Source organism: Prionailurus bengalensis, chromosome B2 (assembly GCF_016509475.1).
Source record: "Prionailurus bengalensis isolate Pbe53 chromosome B2, Fcat_Pben_1.1_paternal_pri, whole genome shotgun sequence".
NCBI classification, from domain to species: Eukaryota; Metazoa; Chordata; class Mammalia; order Carnivora; family Felidae; genus Prionailurus; species Prionailurus bengalensis.
In genome coordinates this window covers 144671178-144694544 of record NC_057349.1, presented here as the reverse complement: position 1 = coordinate 144694544, position 23367 = coordinate 144671178, and the positions used below count along the sequence as shown (strand labels likewise).

The window sequence follows — 23367 nt, the reverse complement described above, 5'->3', positions numbered from 1 at the left end:
ATTGAGTATGAAGAGATTATTTCATTGACCCCTTTTCCTGGAGGATGTGTCTGCTGCACACAGATGTCCGCAGATAAGAGGGTGTGTAATTTATAGGGAGGTCTAGAAACAAATGGAGACCATTTTAGCAGTATCTTACTTATGTGTTAGATTCCAAGCTATTACGATTTTATTGAAAACACTTCACAAGATTTTAGACAAGCTAGTTCTCTTTGCCCATTTATCAACTGACAGAATGGATCTCACCCTGGTCGTCTGCAATGTCGAGATTAATGGGAAACAGTTGAAAGACACTGCAGATGGTAAAACACAACGGTGCGCCCACATGAAACCCCATGTGACCAGGTTGAGGGATCGCGCTGGTTTCTCAGGCAGTAGGTGGTCTGCCCAGAAGGCGAACCAAGGTGCTCAGACATGCCCACTGCTGGAGAGCTAGCCAAGTGTTCTATAGCATTCTGATTATTTTTTTAAAGACCTTACAGATGCTGAAGTCAACACAGGATGCAAATTCGGTGGCTGATCGTCACCACGAGGCTTCAAGAAAAAGCTCAAACCTTCCAGGACTGACAGCCTGGATTAAATAGCTTTCTAGCTGGAAATGACTTCGGCTCCCCCTTACAAAGAGGAGGGAGCATCGTACTACTGTTTTCTAAGGCCACAGCCAACAGTCTGGCTTATCACTCAGTTTAAGGCAGACGAGGGTAGGAAACGCAACCTTCCCAAGGGAGGCCTCCTTCCAGAAGTAAAGGAGGCTTTGTCCCCTGAACTCTATCACCTATCACTGACAGCTGGGCCCCTGCTATTTGGGGAAACTTCGCCCACCATGCAAGATTATTGCACCTCTACTAGGCCACCTCTCGGGTAACTGCACCTCTCTGGAGCACATGTAGGGATGACGGTTGTAAATGCGATACCCAGCAGGCCCACAGAAGTTGGCACACCCTCACGGCTTCCGAGGAAGACCGTGCCACTCCTCGTGGTGCAGGGGCCCTTTCAAAATGAGAGAGGCTTTCTTGTGTTTTACCGCAATACAAGGTGTTCAAAAAGCAAGGTGGAGAATGTCAAATAAGTTACTGAAAAGAGCAAAACTGCCTTAAACTCCTACTATTCGAATAAATAGTATGCAGGCTTTCTAACCTTTTTCAAGAAACACATTGAGAGATCCGGTTTCCAAACCAGGGTGAGCCAGTAAGAGCGCAGGAGTAGGGTATTGGTGGGAGTATTCGCAGGGGCCTACCGGGTGATTTCTCACCCTGAACAATACTGCCTCTGTTACAAGACGAAATCGCACATTCTCATAACGGGCTATAGTGTGATGGGTAAGTTCTAAAGATGTATCTTCGTGCGAAGATAGTCCAAAGCTGGAGAGAGGACCCAGTCCACCCATGGCAGTCATGAGGGATGTAGAATTTTACATGGATAAAATCAGGTGTGAATAAATACGGCTGGGCATCACAAGAGCCAGCAGCCTGGGAACACACAGAAATGTACGTACAATAGGAGACATGGTCCAGTGACTCCCCCTTGGTCACTGGGGCTGTTGGCAAGTGGCTGAGCCCCCAGCCCATGCCAGCACCAGCCCAGAGCCACCCTGGGATCTCCTCCACCTCTGGTGAGCCAAGAGCCCCGGGGCCTGGCCAGGATCCCCTGTCTCTCCCATCCTGCGGGGAACAGGAGTTGCCCAACATACAGGTCCTTCTGTTTGTCGAAATCCTTACAGCAGGATCCACCTCTAACCTGTCCAAGAGGTCAAAGGAATCATTTGATGGGAGACACTTCACCACCGTATTTAGTCATTACCTGGCTGGCAGAAAAGTATTAGCAGGTTACCACCTACACGTAGATTCTCTGCATATACATTGGATTCTAACATGTGGGAACGGAGGCAGTTCTGCCCTCTCTTGGAGAAGCAAACAGCCGGTCTTGGGAGCCTTTCCATGAGGCAGGGAGGGAGGACGGAGAGAGGCAGGTGTCTGAGTCCCTGAACCTGCCGTCGGCCACTCCTTCGTGGACTATGATTACAACTGGGCCTGTATCAATTGAATTGCGCTTCTCACAGCCACATGATCAGGTTACCCAAACAGAAGCCCAGAGAGGTGGAGCACTGTTACTCTGAAACCGTGGTGGGGGCATCTGGCGTTGGTCTCCCCGCTGCTAGCTGCTCTCTGCTTTGCAGGCGGATTCCTTTAGAAGAAGTCCCAGAAGACGAGGATGAGTGTTCAGCCTGGCTGCACAAACTCTACCAGGAGAAGGTCAGTGCCGCGGGTGCTTCTGTGGGACCCAACGACCCCCGTTTCGAGTTGCAGCTGTGGGCGCGCCGTGGGGGCCTCTGGGAGCTGACGGTGGCGAGACCCCACTGCCTAGTTAGCAGCCGCCCTGGGGCTGACACTCTGTTCAACAGTGGGGAAAAGAATATAGCAAAATATGTGTCAAAGGGGCTTCACAGGAAGAATGATGGGTGTAGTGGACAGAAGAGGAAGTGACGGCCCCAACAGCCGGTGTCTGGAACTCGGGGGTGGAATGTTCTTTCAGTGACGCATACGATCCCGCTGGCTTCCAGACCTGCAGCGTGGCTGCCTGTGTGGTCTCAAAACCACCAGCATCGGCATTGCAAGGACCCACTTTGCTGGTCTGATCTGGTGCAGTGCCCCCCTGCCTCCTGTCTGTTCCAACCCCTCAGCTCCCCCCGCGTCCCCATCACCACCACACACACCATCTTTGCTTCCTCTGGGCAGGACCTTACCTTCCATTGGCTTCTCTCTTCAAAGACCTGCTCAGGGCAGAGGGAGGCTAATTATCATTGTCCCAACTGCCTGATCTTATGAAGGAGAAAAGGCTAGCTTCCACCTATGAGGAAGGTGTCCTTATGACCAAGCCTCACTGCCCATAAAGACTTATTTCTGATTCATCGTACGTTGTAAGGGCAAACCAGCTTATTACCTAGAACCGAGCTCAATAAGCAGGATACTGATTTCCTGTTGCCAAACTCCTGCCCCATCCCTCTAGAGATAATTGCCCAGAACTCTATGGGCTGTCCCCTACAGTGGGGTAGGAATTTTAATCCTGCCTTTGCCAATGTGCTTTGGCCCCAAAGCCTTCCCAGTTACTACCATCAGATTAAGTAGAGGCTCCATTTTGGGGATCAAGATCTTCATACTGTCTTAGCTAGAAGTCGCTCCTGTGTTCCCAAGGAAGTGATTTTCCGATGGTGCCTTTAAAAGCGCATTCACGGAACTTGCTTCGTGTCTTTTCTGGACGAGTAATAGGGATGGGCATCCAGTTTCCTCTTACAAATAGTCAACAGTAAACACCTGTCACAGAGTGTGAGCCATGCATCTTCCTCAGCCTCAGAGATTTATGCAGTGGGTCTGAGGAGCCCTGGAAACGTGTATTTCTAGAAGGCCGCCTCTGACACGCGGCCTGCAGACCCGCCCTTGGAAACGCACTGCAGATGCTTTTTAGCAAGATTCCCAGTTATCACGCTTCCGTGCTGCCACGGGCCCAGGCCCGACAGAAACACACAAACAATACAAACTCTTTTCCTCTGGTTTCATGCACGAGGCAGCATTTTCCTTGTGTGGTTTTCTGGTTTAGTCATTTAGGCAGTATAAAAAAATGTCGCTATTAGCAAGAAGAAAAACGTGCTAAGCAAAAGCCTAAGAAATGAATCGCTTTGTAAAGAACCACACAAATCTAACAAGCGCAGGACCCAAAACTCACCAAAGCAAAGGAGGTTTTTCTCCTTCGGCCCTTTCTCTCCTGTGTTCGGGCGCGAGAGCCGCGGCCGTCGTGTGAACCGAGCCACTTGGGTGTTTGGTGGAGAGGCACCTTTCCTTCTTGCCGACCTCTCTCGGGAAGGTTTTCTCTAAACTATGTATGCATTAGAAACGATAGCGTTCAGTTTTGAGAGGATTCTTGAAACGATCACCTGGCTCCGAGCTCTTAGGCTAGTGATGAGGGTATTAAGGTCCAGGGAATGACATCGTTTGTCCATCTTCGCAGCTCACTAATAAAGCCGGGTTCCCGAGGCCAAGTTCTTCCTCTCTATGGAGGGCTGTGTCTGCCGGTGAGCAGACCTTTGAGGCGGGCCTTTTCCCTGGAGGGAACACCGCTGGGCAGTAAGTGCAAGGGTCAGCGGTGCCTCCAGACGAGATGTGACCGGATGGCAGGGAACGATGGCATCCTTCCATTTCTGTCAGCCCTGTTTCCTCAGGAGCCTAGCTGGGTCTGGGGCTTTCTTTACGCACCAGAAATCTCAGTGCCCCACCACGCTTGTCAGAGTGGGGCTCTGTTTTAATCGTCATCTTTCAGATGTATGGTGTTGAAAGACAATTCTGTTGACTTTGAGCTTGGGACTTTAAGGCAGTAATTCTCAGGCTTTTGATGTCACAGACAAGTAAATTGGCTGTCAGCGTGGGACAGGGTGGTGGCAGCCACACAGGGATGTGCTGACACTTTCTTCTGCTCCAGCAGAGACACAAAAGGAAACCCACTAGGGACGCCTGGGTGGCTTAGTCGGTTAAGTGTCCGACTCTTGATTTTGGCTCAAGCCATGATCTCATGGTTTGTGGGTTTGAGCCCCGCGTCGGGCTCAGGGCCGATGGTGCAGACGGAGCCTGCTTGGGATTCTGTGTCTCCCCCTCCCCTCTCAAAATAGATGGATAGATAGATGATAGATAGATAGATAGAAACCCATTAGCTACGACTGCCATTTTAACACAATGTTGATCACTGGTCAGCATTCAGGACTGCTGCCGGCTGCAGGGTGTGGGCTTTGAGAAACCAGGCACGCCCTCAGGTGACCTCTTTGGGGACAACAGCAGCTCCCAAATCACCTTCCCCGGAGCCATGATGGTTCCTCTGTCATGTGGCTTAAACAAATTCTAACTTTTCGTTTCTTTAAAAAATTTTTTTTTAATGTTTATTTAGTTTTGGAGAAGACAGAGACAGAGTGTGAGTGGCGGGGGGGGGGGTGGGGGGGTGGGTTATGCAGAGAGAGAGGGAGACACAGAATCTGAAGCAGGTTCCAGGCTCTGAGCGCTCAGCACAGAGCCCGACACGGGGCTCAAACCCAAAAACCACGAGATCGTGACCTGAGCCGAAGTCGGATGCTCAACCCACTGAGCCACCCAGGCACCCCGCTAACTTTTCATTTGTGACTTAAAGTACTCAGTTCCCTGGCGTGCAGTCTTAAGTCTGCTGCAGGGGTGAAGAATTAGTCCTTAATGGTGCCAGATGAAAAGTGGGTGAAGGAAAGGGGCATTCGAGCCGTCTCGTGGGCGTGCAGGGGCCACAGGGGCCATGGTTGGCAGCTTCTCCGTGTGGGGTGCAGAAGCCAGCGGGAAATTCTTCACGCATAAGAACTGAGGGTTTTCCAAACTGGCCAGGGCCTCTGCGCTTACACTGAGGGCATCGCTCCTTGGAAGGGCGGCAGGGTCTCTGGCCTGGCCCCGTGGTACTGTCCTTTGCCCGCAGCACACTCCAGGCCGGAGTTCCGCCCCCATGTCAGGCTGACGCCGGGGAAGGCGTCCTCTGAAAATGTCCCTCCTGCCCAGACGTGCTTACTTTCTGTCTCTCGTTCTTTCCTCCTCTTCCCTTCCCTCCCTCCTTCTTCCCCCAGCACCATCGAAAACGTTTCAGTTTGCTGAGCCGAACGTTGGGAAAACCCAACCAGCCGGGCTGTTTCTGGCCGGCGTGGCTTGTGGTGCCTGCCTCCCGGGGCTCTGGTTGTATGCACACCGTGTGTGCTCAGCGGCTCTGCCCTGTGTCAGGAGGGCCTCCTCCTCCTTTACGCTTTTGGGCTGATGGCTCTTTCTGGAAACAGATCAACTCCCCTTTCACTAAACACATTTCCCAATTCCAGCCTCTCCTGGGCCACGTGATCCTAACACACGGAAACAAAAACTGGAAGCATCATGAACCAAGGGCATCTCCCCATAGGGCCGGACTTTGTTGCAAAAGAAGGAACGTGACCAAGAGAGGCCGTAAATGATGCTGGAGCTAACGTCTGGCCCCAGACGTGCTTCGGGTCTACCCTGCCGGGTCACAGAGTCACTGTGACGCCCCCGGGGAGGCCAGCAAGGGTTACTGCAGCAGCCACGTCAGCGGGGGCAGTGAAGGGTCTTAGTTTTCTGAACGAAACAGAGACAAAGAAAACTCTGGGTTGAATTCGTTCTGACCCCCTAGAAAAAGCAGTGCTTTTTCCTCTTGCTAGAGGCAGAAATAAACGTTGGCTTAGCCAGTGTCTTTCTGGCAAGAGATGGGGAAAGTGGCACCGGGCCCTCTGCAGAAATATCACGAGAGAAAAGTTATTATCAAGACTATTAAAGAGAAGAATTAAGGGGCGCCTGGGTGGCGCAGTCGGTAAGCGTCCGACTTCAGCCAGGTCACGATCTCGCGGCCCATGAGTTCAAGCCCCGCGTCAGGCTCTGGGTTGATGGCTCGGAGCCTGGAGCCTGTTTCCCATTCTGTGTCTCCCTCTCTCTGCCCCTCCCCCGTTCATGCTCTGTCTCTCTCTGTCCCAAAAATAAATAAACGTTGAAAAAAAAAATTTATAAAAAAAAAGAGAAGAATTAAAAAAAACAAACAAACAACTCCACGTTTTAAAATGAGGGAGTTTTATGATATGTAAATGACACCTCAATAAAGCTGTTTGGGGTTTTTTTAAGGCGCAAAGGTATCCCCTCCTGTCTTTGTCCAATCAGGCTTGTATGACAAAGTGACAGGGACCAGGTGGCTTGTACACAGCAGACCTTTGCCTCTTGCAGCTCAGGAGGCCAGGCCAGCACCCCCCCGCCCTCCCCCGCCCAGGCTGTTGTGTCCTCGCCTGCTGGACGGAGTGCAGGGGCTCTCTGGGGCCCCTGTGCTAAGGGGGGGCCCCCAGTCATGAGGGCTGCATCCTCACGAAAGGCCCCGCCTCCTGCAACCACCGCCCTGGGGATCCGGTTTCCACATGCAGATTCTGGGGGGGCACAATCAGTCCGCAGCAAACCCCTTATCTGGCTATTGGGCTCCCGTGGCCCCAGCCTGAGATGAGAAGCATCAGCCAAGTCAATGGCAAGGAGGGACCACGGGAGGCCTTGACAGAGTTAGGTGCCCTCTCTCTGGGCATCGGACATGTCACCATCAGGTGGTCTGTTGTGGCCACAGGCTCTGTGTCACTTGGGCGTCGGGAGCACTCGGCACACAGGTCGGTTCTCCTAGAATTATTTGATTATTTGGCCCAAGTGCAGAGACACAGGAGCAAAGTTTGGACCGGGCCTGGGAAGGGGCCGCGGTGCAGAGCACCTGAATCGCCAGGGAAGGGGTCAGAGGCTCTCCTTCCAGAAAGGCCCGTTTGCGGACTCATTTTAATGACCCTGAGGGGTCAAAAAGCATATTCCTCAGTACCTCCTGACTGGGAAAAAAGAGAAGTGGGATGTATTTTAGAGATTTCTATCTCAAGCCGTTGAAGGGAACAGTTCGGTACCTAAGGTGTAAGTCACAGGCATATGGAGGCTTGTTTTCCAGGACCCTCGCCTCCTTAGACAACAGGGACATTACTGGGCTGAGACACGGGGCTCGCGGGACCCAGAGATGGGTTTGGGGCAGCACGCGTGTTGTCAGCCCCCGGGGTGTTGTTAGGAGATGTTAATTTGTTGCCGATATTCAGAAATGGGGAAACTGCCCACGGCTGCCGGCCCTCATCCTCACACGGTGCCGGGAAGTGCCGATCGGTGTCCTGGTGCCCGTCCCTCCCGGCAGCACACTCCTCGGGGCCGCCTCCTGGTCCCGCTGCGTCACTCACTCCCACCTGGGGGCTCCGGGGAGCAGCTGGGCGAGCTCGCTGCGCAGGGCCGGCTTCGGGGCTCCCTGTGCTTCGCCGTGCCCCCACCGAGACCCGCGATGGCGCACTGACACACACACACACACACACACACACGCGACCACCGGCCGGCCCCTCACCCGCGGTCTCTGACCCGCGGTTGGTGGTGGTGCAGAAGCAGGCGATCCTTCCTCTGACTCGGCACCCGGTCAGTAGCAGGCCGGCGGCTCACACACCGTTCCTCCCTTCGTCTCATCCCGTGGGCATCTCATCTCACGCCATCCCTAGAAGGGAGGGTACGTGCGTGAAGGCACTGGGAGACCACAGTCACGGAGCCTTGGTTACAACGTCGTTGGGACTGCTCTATTTTGTTACTGCTGTTCGTCTCTTACGCCCAAGGGCTACACACAGGAAGAACACGGCATATGTAGGGCTCGGCAGGTGCAGGCATCCATGGTGGGCAGGGTTGGAGCCCGCAGAGAAGGGGCGGGGGAGGAACTCCTGTATTTAGTCTCGGGTCGGGCACCAGATGAGAACCCACTGAAATGTCAGGACAGGAGGCTGTTGGCCATCTGGCTGTGTTGACAGCCACTGCACACGGCTGCTGGATCCTGAGGAAGAAAGGAGGCACAGAGAGCATTGCCACTGGAGGCCGGCCTGGGCTGGGCACCGAGCCCTCCCCAGCCCGGCCTCCTCCGTGAGGACCTCGCCTCCCGAGAGCAGCCCCCACAGCCTTTCGTGGTCGTGCGGCCTGGGTGCCCGGGCCAGACGATCAGGACAGTGCAGCGGTGTCATGGGTCAGGTGCAAGAGGGTGAGCTCCTGGCTCTTCCTGAGCCCCGGGGTTCTGGTCCGTTCTGCGGGCATCCACTGAGGGCCAGGATCAGCGTGTTGCCTCAGTTCGCTCCCTACTGGCCCGTCCTGGGCGGCAGAACTGCCCGTCTTGCAGACCGGGAGTCTGGGCCTCAGAGGCAGGTCACCTGGCCAGAGGCGGGGGGGGGGGGGGCCGGGGGGGGCCATGAGCCACCCCCAGAAGCAGAGCCTTGGGAAGGGCCCGCATCAGCCCGGGGTCGCGCATGAGGGAAGTGCTTCAGGGTCGCCTCTCTGTTCCCAGGATGCCTTCCAGGAGGAGTACTACAGGACAGGCACCTTCCCAGAGACCCCCATGGTGCCCCCCCGGCGGCCCTGGACGCTCATCAACTGGCTGTTCTGGGCCTCCCTGCTGCTCTACCCTTTCTTCCGGTTCCTCACCAACATGATCAGCAGTGGGTCTTCCCTGACCCTGGCCAGCTTTGTCCTCGTCTTCTTTGTGGGTAAGTAAAGACGAGAGGCCCGGAAGTAGGGACCACCCCACCCGCGCCACCTCCAGGAGCGTCTGACGGGGAGACAGGTGGAGGCAGGAGTGGGGGTCACCTCCACACGGGTGCCGTACGGCCTCTGGAGTGAGGGCGCAGGCTGCAGGTGCACAGGGAGGAGCGGACCGCAGGGCCCGTGTCCACACACACCCGGGACCCCAGGCCTGGAGGAATCTTTCCCCGTGGCCCGGCGAGGCAGGAGATCCGGTCACGGGGTCTCTGCGGACAGCACCGCTCAACTGTAGTCATTTCTGCCTTCTCCCCAGGAAAACCCTTTTCCTGGGGCCCAACAGAAACCGACAAAGGCTCTTGGCCACTCGAAGCAGGTCCGGGCCCCTTCGGGGACGTGCGCGTGCTTCTTGAACTTGGTTGCCACGCGCACCGACACCCGAGAGAGGGGTTTGGTGACAGCGTTTTCATTGAGCCGTACTGGCTTCACGGACAGCAGTTTCGAACTGCTGTGGTTTCTTCGCGCCAAGGTTCCCTGCAGTCAGGTGCCCCTGGGGCCAGAGGGAGACGTGGCAGGATCCCCTGGGAGCCAGGCCTCCCGAAGCAGCCCGGTCGCCCCGAGTCTGGGAGGAAAGGCATCCTCTCTTGGGACTGGAAAGCGTGGGCAGAGGGCAGCCTGCTTCCCTGTGACGGAGCAGATGTGTGTGCCGCGATCCGGGGGCAGGAGCAGTTACTCCCGCGAAACGTGCAGGCGCCGAACGAACGCGCCAGGCGCCAACAGTATAAAAGTGTGTCAAATTGAAAGCGTCTCGGGACAAAATCGCCCCATGAGCCTGCTTCCCGGAGATGATGATCGCTAACAGTTTGGCTCACATTCCTCCAGACGCGCGCACACGTGCGTATGTAAATTCACACAGATGGACTTCCCCTGCACTTGTCACAGCACACGAGACCTCTCTCATCCTTTTGGGTCAAACCAACCAATTCTAGACTGTTCGCAACAGGCCAAACTGGCTGTTATTCCCCAAACAGACCTTACTCTGGTCTTTTTAAAAATTAAAAGGTCTATTTTCATATTGCAAATTAAAATAATGCCTGCTCTCTGTAGAAAAAAGGGGGTGTAAGAGAAACCCCATTTCCGATGATTTAAGCCCCCCTCCCCCACAGGCCAGAGGGCCCCCTGCCGCCTGCTGGCCAGGTGACAGGCAGCTCCTGTGGTCAGGGTCTCCAGAGGGAGGAGGGAGGGGGCAGAGACCCGTGCCTTCGGGAGAACCTGGCTCCTTGGTGATGAAGGTGTGTGGTGAGAGCCAAAAACGGGCTGAACTCTCTTCCCGAGGAGATGGCGTCCCCAGGAGCTCTGGAGGAGCAGACTGCCCTGTGCCCCCTGCCCCTACGCCTCATCAGCTGCGAGCCCCAGCCTCCCTGCACTCTGTCTTGGGATTGCCGTGTGTCTTGTTCCCCTTTTAAGGCCTTTGGGCAATGGGGCTGATGTTTTATGCACCTCTTTACTCTCTACGCTCTCATCACAGCCACCGCACGGTGGTTCGGCCACTGGGACGGGTCCTCCTTAGAACTGGCCCAGGCTGAAGCCCAGCTGGTTTGTAACTGGCCCGTGGGATACACGGGCCCCATCGGGCTGGGCTGTGCTCAGGCACGCCAGTCAGCTCCACGGGTGCCTGACCAATGGTTCACTGGCCACGCTGCTCGCGCTTTTAAACACGTGCGTCACGGAGATTTCAGCTGTCACCCATTTATCCATTCTGAAACGTGTGCGACACAGTCTGCCAGGCCTGGGGTGTTTGGTGCTGGGCTCATCAGGGTTGATTAAGACGAGCTCCCTGCCCTGAGCGAGCTCAGCGAGTCTGCCCTCTCGGAGGGAGTAGCTTTAACTACAGCATCTGAATTTGGCCTTGTTTCCCAGCTTCCTGGTGGCTCAGCTGGGTTCTCACGAGGGTCCCTCCCATTCTCTGTTTGGGCCAAACCTCACTTGGAGAAAAGGCTTTCTGCAGACTTTCCTTGTTCTCTGCTCTATAGTTATACCAACAGCAGTGCCGGGCACCAAACAGATACTTGAGCCCTAGCAATCTCCAGGCTCCTGGGGGGGGGGGGGGGCTATCAGGCTTCGCTGAGGGGCCTTAGTAAGCACCTGCCCTGCATTCGCTAGGGAATCCTCTCTGCCTCGGGGGCCCCACGGGAAGCAGAGGAATTCCATAAGCCTCCGCGTATAGTGGAGCATGGCTCACGCAGTTCGAAGGGTCGAAGGAGCATAAAACCCCCCAGAACAGCCTTGCTCTGTTTTAGTGTCCCTTAGTCTACCCTGACGCTCGTGCTCAAGGGTAACCGTGCAGCAGGAGGACGCAACGGGCCCAGGTTAGCCCCTCAGCTCATGCTGCAGCCTTGCAGATGGCTTTCCCGTCGGCATCTCCCTCAAAGGCTCCTCCTAAGTCCCTGCCTTCCCATCTCCGCAGCCTCCATGGGAGTCCGATGGATGATTGGGGTGACAGAAATCGACAAGGGCTCTGCCTACGGCAACATCGACAGCAAGCAGAAACGGAACGACTGACCCCGGACACGTCAGCACCCAGAGGGGACCTTGGGGACTGGTGGACGCTGTCATCCTTAGTGGGACCCAGGGACGAAGCGGGGTGAGCCCCTGCTGGGAAGCCAGGGAGTCTGGTCTCGATGCCAGATGGGGAGGAAGATGTTCTTAAATCTTTTTTCCCCCATCACGCTTTAGTGGGTTTTGGTTTTCTTTTCGTGTGTGAGTGTGTGTGTGTGTGTGTGTGTGTGAGTGTAAGAGAAAGAACACATATGAGTAAGAATGGTGTGCGGTTGAGTGTAAGCCTTATTTTGTGATCATTCGGGGGGGATCTGAGGCACAGGGGGAGGGCAGGGATGGGGAACAGAGGGGTTCCCCTTCATTCTTTGGTGCTGAGTTTTCTGTACTGGATCGCGAGAGAGTGAAAGGCGCTTTAGGTAAGATGACTAAATTATGCCTCCAAAAAAAACCAATTAAAGTGTTTGGCTCTCTGTGGTACGTGTTTACACAGGCCGCCGCGCGCTTCCACCCGGCTCCCTGCCGTGGCCCTGGTGTCCAGGTGGCAGTGACCCCGCAGCACTGCCGGGAGGGACAGGCGGGACTCCGCACGCCAGGGGCAGCCGGAAGGGGCCCTCCCGGCAGGAGGTGCAGGGGCAGGAGCCCGGAGCGCGTGCTCAAGGGGTGTGGCGGTGGCGGGGGCGGGCTGAGCGCGGCTGTCGGACACAGCGCGAGGCCCAGTGAGGTCCGGTTTTCGGGGTCTCCCTGGCCCAAGCCTTGAAGATGTGGCCGGTTCCCTGAGGAAACCAAATGGAAAAATCGTAAGCATTGCGGTCTGCAGTGATTTGAGAAATGACTTTACGTCCGCTGCCCACCTCAGTAGCCGGTAGAAACTGGGTCCCTCAAACGAGGACAGGCTCCTTTGGTGCAAACACCATGCAGGGGCCACGGGACTCCTCTGAGCAGGGTCAGGCTGGAGCAGACACGGGGTACAAGCACCCCCTGGGCTTCCACGTCTCTCCCGGAAGCCCAGACTCACACGACAAACGAGGGCTGCTCCTGGGCATGGAAGGTGTTCTTGGGAGTGACGGGCACATGCAGGGCTTCTGCAAGCCGCCTCCAGGCCCCACAGGCTAACGCAAAACACGAAAGAGAGGCAGTGACGCTTCTGGTGGAGAACACGTAGGTACCGGCCACTGTGTCCTCTCGGGTCAAGACGCGACGGCACTTGGACCGACGGTATTTCCAAGCGCGAAGAGTTAAGCGGGAGAAGCCCTTCTGTGCTCAGCGACACGCTGCTCAGGGCAGAGGTCCATTCTGTGCTCCCAGAAGAAGCTGGGCAAATAGTACTGAAAGGCGTCATCTCTACAGAAGCTCTCTCTGCTCGAGGGACAGTAAGGTATCGTGGACATAAGCTGCAGAAGGGAGAAGAGGAACAAACTCTGGCTGTGGGACGGGCGTTCCGGTGAGCCCCAGGCCTGAGAGCAGGGTGGATGTGCCCCACGCGTGTGCTCGCCCTGCGTAAGGCCACGTGCTGGCTTCAGACGCACGGTTTCCACAAAGCAAAAGGAATAGAGGTGTGGGCAGATCCCCGCAGGCCCCCGGAGCGGCTTACGTGTCTGTATACGTGTTCCCATGTGTCAACCTGCACCTGGATGTGGGGGCCGCTCTCCACCGGGGACTCCGTGCTCCGCAGGGGACCAGGGTAAAGCGGTCAGAGTCCGTCATCCCTGAGCTGTGTGGTCCGCCCTCACAGCACTCTGCCGCTAACTCGCTCCGAGACCTCGGGCCATTTTGCCACGAGTCCCAGCTTCCCCGTTGGTAAAACGAAGGTGATAACACCTACCTCTTGGGCTGTTTCAAGGGTAAACACACTGTAAGAATCCTAAAGCACTAAACGAATGAGGGATGAGAGATAAGAAAGCTGCCCTCCACCTCGCGACTTCCCAAAGTGCTCAGAAACCACCCCGAGGTGTCCAAAAACGTGTCACTTTCCTGTCACCCCCCCCCCCCATTCAATACAGTGGTGATTAAGTTCTAATAACATATACCCTGCCTTCACTCCAGAATATAAAAGGGGCCCTGAGACATTTATTTTTTTTCTGAATTGGTTCTGGGACCAAACACAGGATCTGACAAGCAGACGCAGGCTGCGCACCCGTGCCGTGGGTCCAGGTCGGAGGAGGGCAGGCAGAATGCTCTCCTGGGAAAGGACTCGCCAGCGCAACTTCTCAGAATTGCCTTAGGCAGCGAGAGAATGCGGGGTGCTGGGGACAGAGCCTGTCCTCCCTTCGGCTGTCTGCCCTCCCACGAAGAAGCATTTTGTCAGGAGGCACAGGGATCTGGTTTTCCTCCTCCCCTGCTGCTGTAATGGCAGAGACGAGCACAGAACCTTGGAAAGACCCATCCCTGGGCCCCTTAACCTGTGCGCAGGTCTCACAGACGCCAGAATCTCTTCAGCAAGGAGCCGTTCTGGCTCCCAGGATGTAGATTTGTCCCCGAATTAAGACCCCATGGGGTTTTAAGCCTCCTGTAGTGCTCCCTGGTGGCGTGCCCCGGATGAAGAGCTTCACGTCCTGACATTTTCATCCGACTGTAGCTTGGGTCAGCCCTGCTCAGAGCCGGCGCCGGGATCCAGAGGAAAACACCATTTTCCTGCACTCTGGACAGCCACACCCCGGGCTTCCTGCAGCTTTGAGGCAGGGAGTTTGATGCACTTCTTCTAGGAAACCAACTCCACAGAGTGACTTTCTTTACCAAAATCCCCAGCCATCCAAAATGCAGCTTGCAGCCAGGGGCAGTGGCCAGATTCTGGGCCTGCTAAAGGACCAGGAGTAACCGTGGAGGAGGAACTCATGCGCTCTGTGAGTCTATCATCTTATTTTTTAGAGAGACCACGACCCTTTTCATAGGATCACACAGTAGTACCGGAGTATCTCTTGACTTGCTGTATTCTCTAAATGAGTGCATGCAAAACCTTGTAAAAGTAGTAGCCACTGGTGTTTAAAAATTAAAAACATTAATATTTTCCCAACATATCCGTAAAAGTGGATCTGAAACACAGTGACTTAGCAGTACAATCCAATGCTAATCATGCAGCCATGATGTAGAAAGGGATGATGTGACGTCACCGAAAGGAGCCCTGGCAGCTTCCGGTTTCTCTCCCGGTAGAATGGAACAGCGGCCTGGCTGGTCCCCATGCGAAACGTTTTCGGCTTTGCAGAGTGTAGCACTTACTCCTAAATATGGACAAAAGTGACCAAAGGGTACCCGTTCTCTGCTCAAAACGCGGTTTAACCAACCCAGCTTGCCCCGAGGCACTGGTCAGACTCTTCACCGACTTGCTAGGCCCGGGTGAGGACAAATGCTCCGGGGGCAGCCGGTTTCCAGCGCGGCCACTGGAGGAGCGTCGGGGCCGCACCACCTGCCGTCTGTGTTGACAAGACCGCAGGAGCGAGAGGGGCCCGGGCTGCCGGCTGCGTCCGCACTGGCCGCGAACCATCCCGCCCTTCCCGGAGCTTCCCGGCAGGGCGCCCGCGGTGTCAGCCCCCGGGCCACCGTGCGCCGGGTTCCCCAGGGAATCCCGTGTCGGCCCTCCTTCAGCAGGCGGGTCTTGCAGCCTCCGCGGAAGCGGCCCTGGCGAGGGGCTTGCGGAGGACGGAGGACAGTGTTCGGGGCAGCAGCGATGGTGCGAGGGAACCGCCCCACCTGCGACCCCGCAGGGCCGCTGGCGTTCCTGGCCCCGGTTCTCCTTGTAAATGCTCTTCCTCCGACAAAACGGGTCCTAACGCCTAACGCTGCCAGGGCGGGGGCGAGAGGCGGCTCCCCGGCGGACGCAGCTCCGTGACACGCGTGCGCGGGCTTCCTGTGCGTCCACACGTCCGGGAGCTGCTGCGTGTGCAAACTGGGAAGCCAGCTCAGTGGCTCTTAAAACGAATGACGTGGGGTTGGATGCCCTGGACGGGGGCGCGGCCCCTCCCCCAGGGCCAGACTCACGGTCATTTGCTGCCTTTGCCAAGGAATCGCGTGGGAATGTCACGCCAGCTGCTGAAACGCCCTCATTTGTGGCTTCTTCCCCGCCTCTACGAGGACACTGTGGCTGCGCAGATAAAGAATTGGTTGCATCGGAGGAGGAGGATTTCCTAAAAGTATCCCTAGAGATTTAATTAAAAACCATTTTTAAAACCATTTTTTAATTTTTTGCCAGGATTGAATGAAGCTCACTTCCTTGATCGACATGCCAGACGGAAGGGCAAGTCCCTTCTCAAGGCCAGCCTCCCTGCCCTCCCTCCCCGCCCCCCACCAAAGGGCCCGTGTGAGGCTCCCTGGGCACCGAGCGCCCCGAGCGGCACGGGAGCCTGACTCGTCAGCCACGAAAGAACGCACACCACAATCTGCAACGTGCTCCCGCACCCCTGGCTTGGGTTTTGAGTATTTCCAGAGTTTCCACAAGGGTAAACGAAAACCAACCACTCCAGAGGCTTCGAGGCTTTCAGTCCTAGGGCAACGGTGCCGCCAAGCACCGCCCTACAACTTGAGAGGAGGGTAGGGGACTCACGGACTCAGGTTTCTCTAGACCCATGACATCCTGTACCATTCCCAGCACCTGTCACCAACTGCTAAGGTGTCAGAAACAGAGTACGGGAAACTTGACCTAAATGGTTAGCGCATGTCTCCTGAGAGCATCAGCCCTCCAGGGCAGGGCCAGGGCACTGGGCACTCAGGGAAGGCTGGTGAGATGAAGGGGGTGCTGACTCAAGACGCTTTAGTAAGTGACCTTCCATGGTTTTCTTTTGATTCCCTTTCCTGAAGTAAAAGTAAGAACCTTTCTTAAATGCAAACGGGCCAAAATTAAATCCAGGACGTTATACACGGTATGTTGAAGCAGAGTTGGTGGTGAAAAAAAGCAAAGCTTTCTCCAGTGAAGGATAAGCAGCTCGAAACGAGGCATTCCTCAGCCCCTGCAGCCTTGTCCTGCTTTAATATTAAGGTTCTGAATGGTCTGACAAGCACTTATCAAGTACCTACTTAGAGCTTTTCAGTATCTAGAAAATACTCCTACGACCATGTTAGTAAAGCTTCCCACTGAGTAAGACTCATACAATTTTTACCTTTAACGTTTTGTTTTCATATGAAAGGAAAGTCTTGTTTTGCATGTTGGAGAAACTGGGTATTTTTGACATTTCTGGCATCTCTGTTCTGTTGAAATTTAAGGAGGTAAGCAGCATGAATACAAAGTTAGGATTCTGGAATAATAATCCCTTTGGACTTCAAAACTGCATTACACCACACAAATCGCACTTTTTCTTGCTCTGTAGTCTCTAGTGGGATCCCTCCCAAGCACTTTGGGAAATCAGGAGTTACCAGTGCAGCCCAGAGCCATTTCCATCTGGATGTTTGCAAACGATGAGGAAGGAGAGCAGTGGAGAGAATTAACAAAGGTGATCAACCTGTGCAGGGTGGCTCAGACTTCTAAAGTTATTCAAAATAACATCACAAAACCACAGGACCCCACCCCCTGCCCACATGGGGCAGCACCTAGAATGAGCGGTGTGCATCTGAGGCAGAAAGGCCAAGGCTCCAGGACAGGGGTGGCGGTGGGTGGGGCAGCTCCTCCTCCACTTCTCTGTCTCGTCCACAGTGGAAGTTAGGGAACGAGTCACTTGAAGTGCACGGTGAACCCTACCGACGTCACACATGACAGTTACCTACAAACTGACGGTGAGCCTAAACGTAAGAGCAGAAACTATGAAAACTCTTTGAAGAAAACCTAAGTGTAAATCTTCATGACCTTGGGCCCGATAATGATTTCTTAGATAGGATATCAAGAGAGCATGCAATAAAGAACAAGTTAATGAGCCAGATTTCAAAAGACACCATTAAGAGAAAAGACAGACGGGGGGGAAAAAAAAACGACTGTAAATCATATCCCTGGTAAAGGGCTTGTATCCAAAATATATAAAAACCTCTCACGATTCAATCAGACGACAACAAATACCCCAATTAAAAGATGGGCAAAGGACCTGAACAGACATGTCACCAAAGAAGATGCAAATGGCCAACATGCAGGAGAAAAAACGTTCACCCTCCTCAGTGAAATGCGGACCAAGCCCCCAGTGAGCCAGCGTTTCCCACAGAGTGGACGCGATCAGAACGACAAGTCCCATGGAGGTTATGGAGGAGCCAGAACCCTCGCACGTGGCCAGTGGGAGCACAGGATGTGTGGCCACTGTGGGAACAGTTTGGCACATTCTTAAAATACCAAACGTGGATTCGCCACGTGGCCCAGAAGTCCCACTGCCGAGAGAGATGAAAACGTCTGTCCGCGCGAACACGTGCGTGTGAATGTTCAGAGCAGCATTCCCCCCGAATAAGCAAAGCATGGAGCTCGTCGGTGAAGAAGTCGTGTGTGCAGCATCTGCACTCACGGGAGCACTCGGCACCACAGAGGAAGAAAGTCCCGGTGCGTGCAAGGGCCCAGATAAGCCTCCGAAGTACCAAGCTCAGTGAGGGAGGCCGGACGCAAAAGACCACGTACAGTCAAATTTGTCTGAATGGCATGCCCGGAAAGGGTGAGCTGTCAGAAGAGGTGGCTGAGTGGTCACCTATGGCTAGGGAAGGGGGATCCAAGCGGATACGAGGCTTCTCCGTGGAGGGGTGTTCTGAGACGGACTGTGAAGACGGCCGGCTGTACAGACGTACAACTAATTACGGGGAGTCACCTAACGGTATCCGTCCAAGATTAGGTGAATTCTACCTCAAAGAGCTGTTTGAAAGAGCTGAAATGTTTTTAAAAAATCTAAGTGTCTGTATAATCCTGCTGTGATGCCAACGTTCTCTGGACATTCATCTCTTTTTTTTTTTTTTTTTTTTTATTTTTGGGACAGAGAGAGACAGAGCATGAACGGGGGAGGGGCAGAGAGAGAGGGAGACACAGAATCGGAAACAGGCTCCAGGCTCTGAGCCATCAGCCCAGAGCCCGACGTGGGGCTCGAACTCACAGACCATGAGATCGTGACCTGGCTGAAGTCGGACGCTCAACTGACTGCGCCACCCAGGCGCCCCTGGACATTCATCTCTTGAAGGGGACTGCCGCCCAGGAGGGAAGGTGAACACACAACGTGCCAGAGAAATGAGTCTCCCAGAGCCAGCTGTTGGGTGTCAGCTTCTGAAAAGATCTCAGGAAGCTTTAAGCTCAATCTTTTAAAAACTTAATTGCAAAAAAGAAACGAAAGAACACCATCAATGACATATACTTTGGGCTAGTTTAGAGAACTAACTGCTGGAAGGTCCCCTTCTGACAAAGATGCTTTCTCCTCAAGAGCTCATTCGGCGGTGCCTACCACTCACCTGTCACCTCTCTGTCCTGGGGTACACGTCGATGGCCTCCATCCAGCATGCAGTAACGAGGCTTACCCTTTCACCCTCCCACACTGCCCGGGTGACGTGGGAGAATTTAAAGGGGCCCTCTTGCATCCCAAGTGGTGTTTCCTTTATCTGCTTCACTCTTCACGAAAAGCCAGGAGGTCCTAGGTCCTGAAGGACGGCGCCCGTCTCTGGTGCACCTGGCTGCACCCCTTTGGTACGGGAACACACGAGCGAGAGCAACAGACCTCTGTCTCAGGTAACGTCTAGGCCCTGAAGCTGGCAATCATTAAGAGACAGTATAACTGAACTTTCCTAAAATAAACCATTTATTGAAAAAAGAACCTTTTTCTGAAATTTCATCAATCAGCCTTTGCGTAACAAGCCCGTGGCTTGCCAACGACAAAAAGGTAAGGTTTCACAGTCAGTGCACTCGACAAACAAGAAGTTTAACAACAAGGCCCAGGACACCGATAACACTACAACTGCTTTTGAACCCGGGAAGGTCAAAAATACTACACTGACGTCACGGTCCTCAGTCACACGAGAAACAGGTGACAGAGGCGATGGTCCGTGTACAGTAGTAATGGCACTTAACATGCAGCTTCTTTACCTCGTGGACACCGTCACGCGGAAGGGCCCCGCGCCGCATCGGACAAACAGGAGCAGCAGGACAAGTGACGCTTGTCGCCTGTGCAGTCCTCAGTCTTGGAAGGTTAGAAAGGCTTACACTGCTTCTCGGCACAGTCTCTATGTAAATATTACATACAGTAGTGATTGAGAGAATTCTCCGAGCACACACACCACCAGGCCACAGACCAACTGGCTTCATTCTTCATCTGTGCAAACCTGTGAGGGAGGCAGGAGAGAGCTGAACACGATTCACGGTCCGCGCACAACTCACGGTGAGTCACTGCCGCCGCCTCCACGTTCCCAGCGCTGAGCCGGCGGGGGGAGGCTCGGCTGGTGCGGCGAATAAGGTCAGAGCTAAGTCACTGCTCTGTCACCTGACCACTGAAAGCGGTAAGAGTCTGTCTGTATGCTTTATAACAAGGAAATTAGTGTCTTTTTAATCACAGATCCTTAATATCTACATAGCAAATCCAGCTGTCTGTTCCCTAATTCCACCCACCCACGAACGTGGTCACTCCTCTCTTCCGCATTGTCCTTTCCTCTATCGGGGGCTCCCCTGCAAGGCCCTTCCAGTGTTGTTTTCCCCAGGGTTTCACGGGCACCCCACTTCTCCCTGAAATACTCTCCCAGCAACGTTCTGTCTCCCAGGTCTGCATCTGGGCCCCACTCTCTCCCGGGCACGGGCCCGCAACACCTACGTGCCCATCTGAAGTCCCTGAGCAGACGTTCCAAACGCGCCTCGACCGTGATCTGCCACAGACAGAACCGCCACCTCCATGACTCAGCACCCCGCCAGCTGCCTCTGTACCCCTCTTGGCCAACGGGGTCTCTAACCTGGTGGCCCAAGCCGGGGCCTGGGAGCCGTCCTGGACCCCACCCTCACTCGCCTTTCTCAGCTCATCAGCTACTTGGTGGTGGCCATTTTAACCCCTAAATATTGCTGATAATTCGCCCCTGACCCCCCATGCCCAGCCTATTAGCTGTATCAGCAACTTCGTCACTATTCTGTTGCCAGAAGGATCATTCTAAAGCACTATTTAATATTATGCTTATAATAAAACTGAAATTCCTTCATGTGGCGCCTGCTTACTTTTCCAGCCTTACCTTTTACCAGTTCCCACATCCTAGGATCCATCTGCACACATAGTTCCTTGACTGTTTTACCCTCTTCACCCTGCCATACCCCTCCCTCCCTGCCTGACCCCTCCAAACCCTCCCACACAGCTCAGGCATCTCATTCCAGAGCAAGCAATACCTGAGATTACCTAGCTGGATTAAACTGCTCTTCTCAGTGACCCCACAACAAAGCATGCGTACCATTATCACAGCTCTGCTCTGAACATACTGACTGCTCAGTCATTACTAACTCCGTCTCTACTCTCCCAGAATTTAGTCATTACTAACCCTGCCTCTACTCTCTCCTGGTAGAACTCGGTCATTACTAACCCCATCTCTACTCTCCTAGATTTGAGTCATTACTAACCCTGTCTCTACTCTCCTAGAATTTAGTCATAGTCATTACTAACCCCATTCCATCTCTCCTAGAACTCAGTCATTACTAACCCCGTCTCTACTCTCCTAGCAGATTTGAGTCATTACCAACCCGGTCTCTACTCTCCTGGAATGTAGTCATCACTAACTCCATCTCTACCTCCTAGAATTTAGTCATTACTAACCCTGTACTCAAGCAGCCTACGCACTCTCCAGAGTAGAAACAGGGTCGTTCGGCCAGTTCCATTAAAAATTCCACGTAACAGCCTCAAGTGCACTGCAAACACACCCGGATGGATCAAGCAGAGGGCCTCAATGAACACTTATCCCCCCAAAATAACATACAAAACCCCTTGGCATAATACGTTGACCTCCTTTCCATTCCAGATATAGGGATTTTATATCTAAGTTCCCAAATTCCTTCAGTGCCAGACATAAGCAGAACTCAAACACTGAAACATGAAAAACACTGTTCAGCGATCTGCCCAACCTTGACGAAGGCGTGGTCGAGGAGCTGGCTGGCTGTCCACCTCATCCGGGGCTCACTTTCAAGGCAGTGAGAAAGGAAGTCCTTTCCTTCCGGGCTTAGTCTTTCAGGGATCGGTGGCTTGTGCCCCATGCCCACTTTATACATAATCTGGAAGTTGTGTTCATATTCATGCCAAGGCCTCTAAAAGAGGGAAAAAACAGGTTTTAATACTACATGGCCTTAAAAAAAAAAAATGAAACTTTCAAGTCTTTTCAGGCACCTCAATATTAATACATGTCAGAAGTCGGCGAACTTTTAGCTACAGAGCCAAACAGTAAATATTTTAGGCTTGCGGACCACGTGACCTCTACCACAACTCCTCAGTTCTCCCACTGTGGGGTGACAGCAGCCACGGAAGGTGTATAAATGAATGGGTGTGACTGAATGCCAATAAAACCTTATTTACAAAACCAGGTGGTCAGCATAGGCTGCCGACCCCGTGTGGATGTTCTGTTAGCCCAGCATTACCTAGAAGCCACATCATACGATAAAAAATGTAACACATAAAATGATGTAAATATGTCAAGAAAACATAAAATTCAACAGTTATCTTATAGGGAATTACTACACTACCTTATTGAATAGTGAACATGAAATTCTATTAGTGCGAAGCTCTGGTTATTTTATATATCATAAAACATAACAATAAAATGCTATTTCATTCAGAGGCCGCAAGGTATAATACAGTTTCCTACTAATAGCACGAGAGGTTTGTAACATCTTCTGCTTTACAAAAATGCTGCTGCATGTGCACGCGCACACACACACACACACACAATGGTACCTTTATACATTTGCCTCGTTTAGTAGTATTTTCATCAAAAAATAAATTTTTTTAATAAACTTTTAAACTTTTTTTAGTGCTCATTTATCTTTGAAAGACAGTGAGAGAATATGTGAGGCGGGGGAGGCGCAGAGAGAGGAGAACAGAGGATCCAAAGTGGACTCGGCTCTGAGCTGTCAGCACAGAGCCCGACGCGGGGCTCAACTCACGTACTGTGAGATCACGACCTGAGCCGAAGTCAGATGCTTAACCAACTGAGACACCCAGGCGCCCCCCAAAAGATAAGTTTTTAGACGTTGCAGATACCCAGTCCTACAGAACAGCCTCATTGCCCTAAAACTCCTCGTGCTCGATCTATTCCCCCCTCCCTCCCTTTCCCACAGCCCTTGGCAACCACTGATCCTTCTGCCGCCTCTACGGTTTTGCCTCTCCTGGAATGTCACGTGCTGGAATCACACTATACATATGTGGTGTTTTCAGATTAGCTTCTTTCATGTGGTCGCATGCTTTTCACGGTTCCACCAAGTCGTCTTCTGACAGCTCATCTCTTTTCGTTGCTGCGTAACATTCCGTGGTCCGCATTTCCGGTTTGCTCATCCACTCACTTACTGAAAGACACCCTGGTTGCTGCTTCCAAGTCTGGCAAATTATGAATAAAGTTGCCCTCACATGCCAGTTGTCGAGTGGACCTAAGTTTCTGGCTTCCTGCTTCTTTCTGTAGCTCCTCGCTTCTCAGTGTTTTAACTTCAGCTTCATACTTTTTTTATTCCCTCGTAAGAGTGCTCCAAGTTATAAATCTTATAAATATCTGGTTCCTAGTCTGTCACTCGTCTTCACAGTACTGTATCTTTTGACAGGTCACGTTTTTTAGTTTTTTTTAAATGTTTATTTTTGAGAGAGAGACAGAGCACAAGTGGGGGAGG

At 53.5% G+C, this 23367-nt stretch overlaps 2 protein-coding genes across 10 annotated transcripts in view; one reads left to right on the top strand and one right to left on the bottom strand.

The window, feature by feature from the left end:
* Positions 1-12140, top strand: part of AGPAT4 (1-acylglycerol-3-phosphate O-acyltransferase 4) — a 126591-nt gene extending 114451 nt beyond the window's left edge. For 3 of the 6 annotated variants that reach the window (XM_043592709.1, XM_043592710.1, XM_043592712.1), the window contains 3 exons: positions 2177-2252; positions 8917-9115; positions 11575-11835. In XM_043592709.1, coding sequence (XP_043448644.1) covers positions 2177-2252; positions 8917-9115; positions 11575-11669 — 370 coding nt within the window. In that variant the 3' untranslated portion in view covers positions 11670-11835. Of the gene's footprint in view, positions 1-2176; positions 2253-8916; positions 9116-11574 lie in introns of all 6 variants that reach the window. The other 3 variants (XM_043592711.1, XM_043592707.1, XM_043592708.1) reach the window with 2 other exon arrangements.
* A 7178-nt stretch (positions 12141-19318) lies between these two features.
* Positions 19319-23367, bottom strand: part of MAP3K4 (mitogen-activated protein kinase kinase kinase 4) — a 113348-nt gene continuing 109299 nt past the window's right edge. For all 4 annotated transcript variants that reach the window (XM_043592701.1, XM_043592703.1, XM_043592702.1 and 1 more), the window contains 2 exons: positions 21622-21801; positions 19319-19856 (listed from right to left, as the gene is read on the bottom strand). In XM_043592701.1, coding sequence (XP_043448636.1) covers positions 19836-19856; positions 21622-21801 — 201 coding nt within the window. In that variant the 3' untranslated portion in view covers positions 19319-19835. The remainder of the gene's footprint in view (positions 19857-21621; positions 21802-23367) is intronic.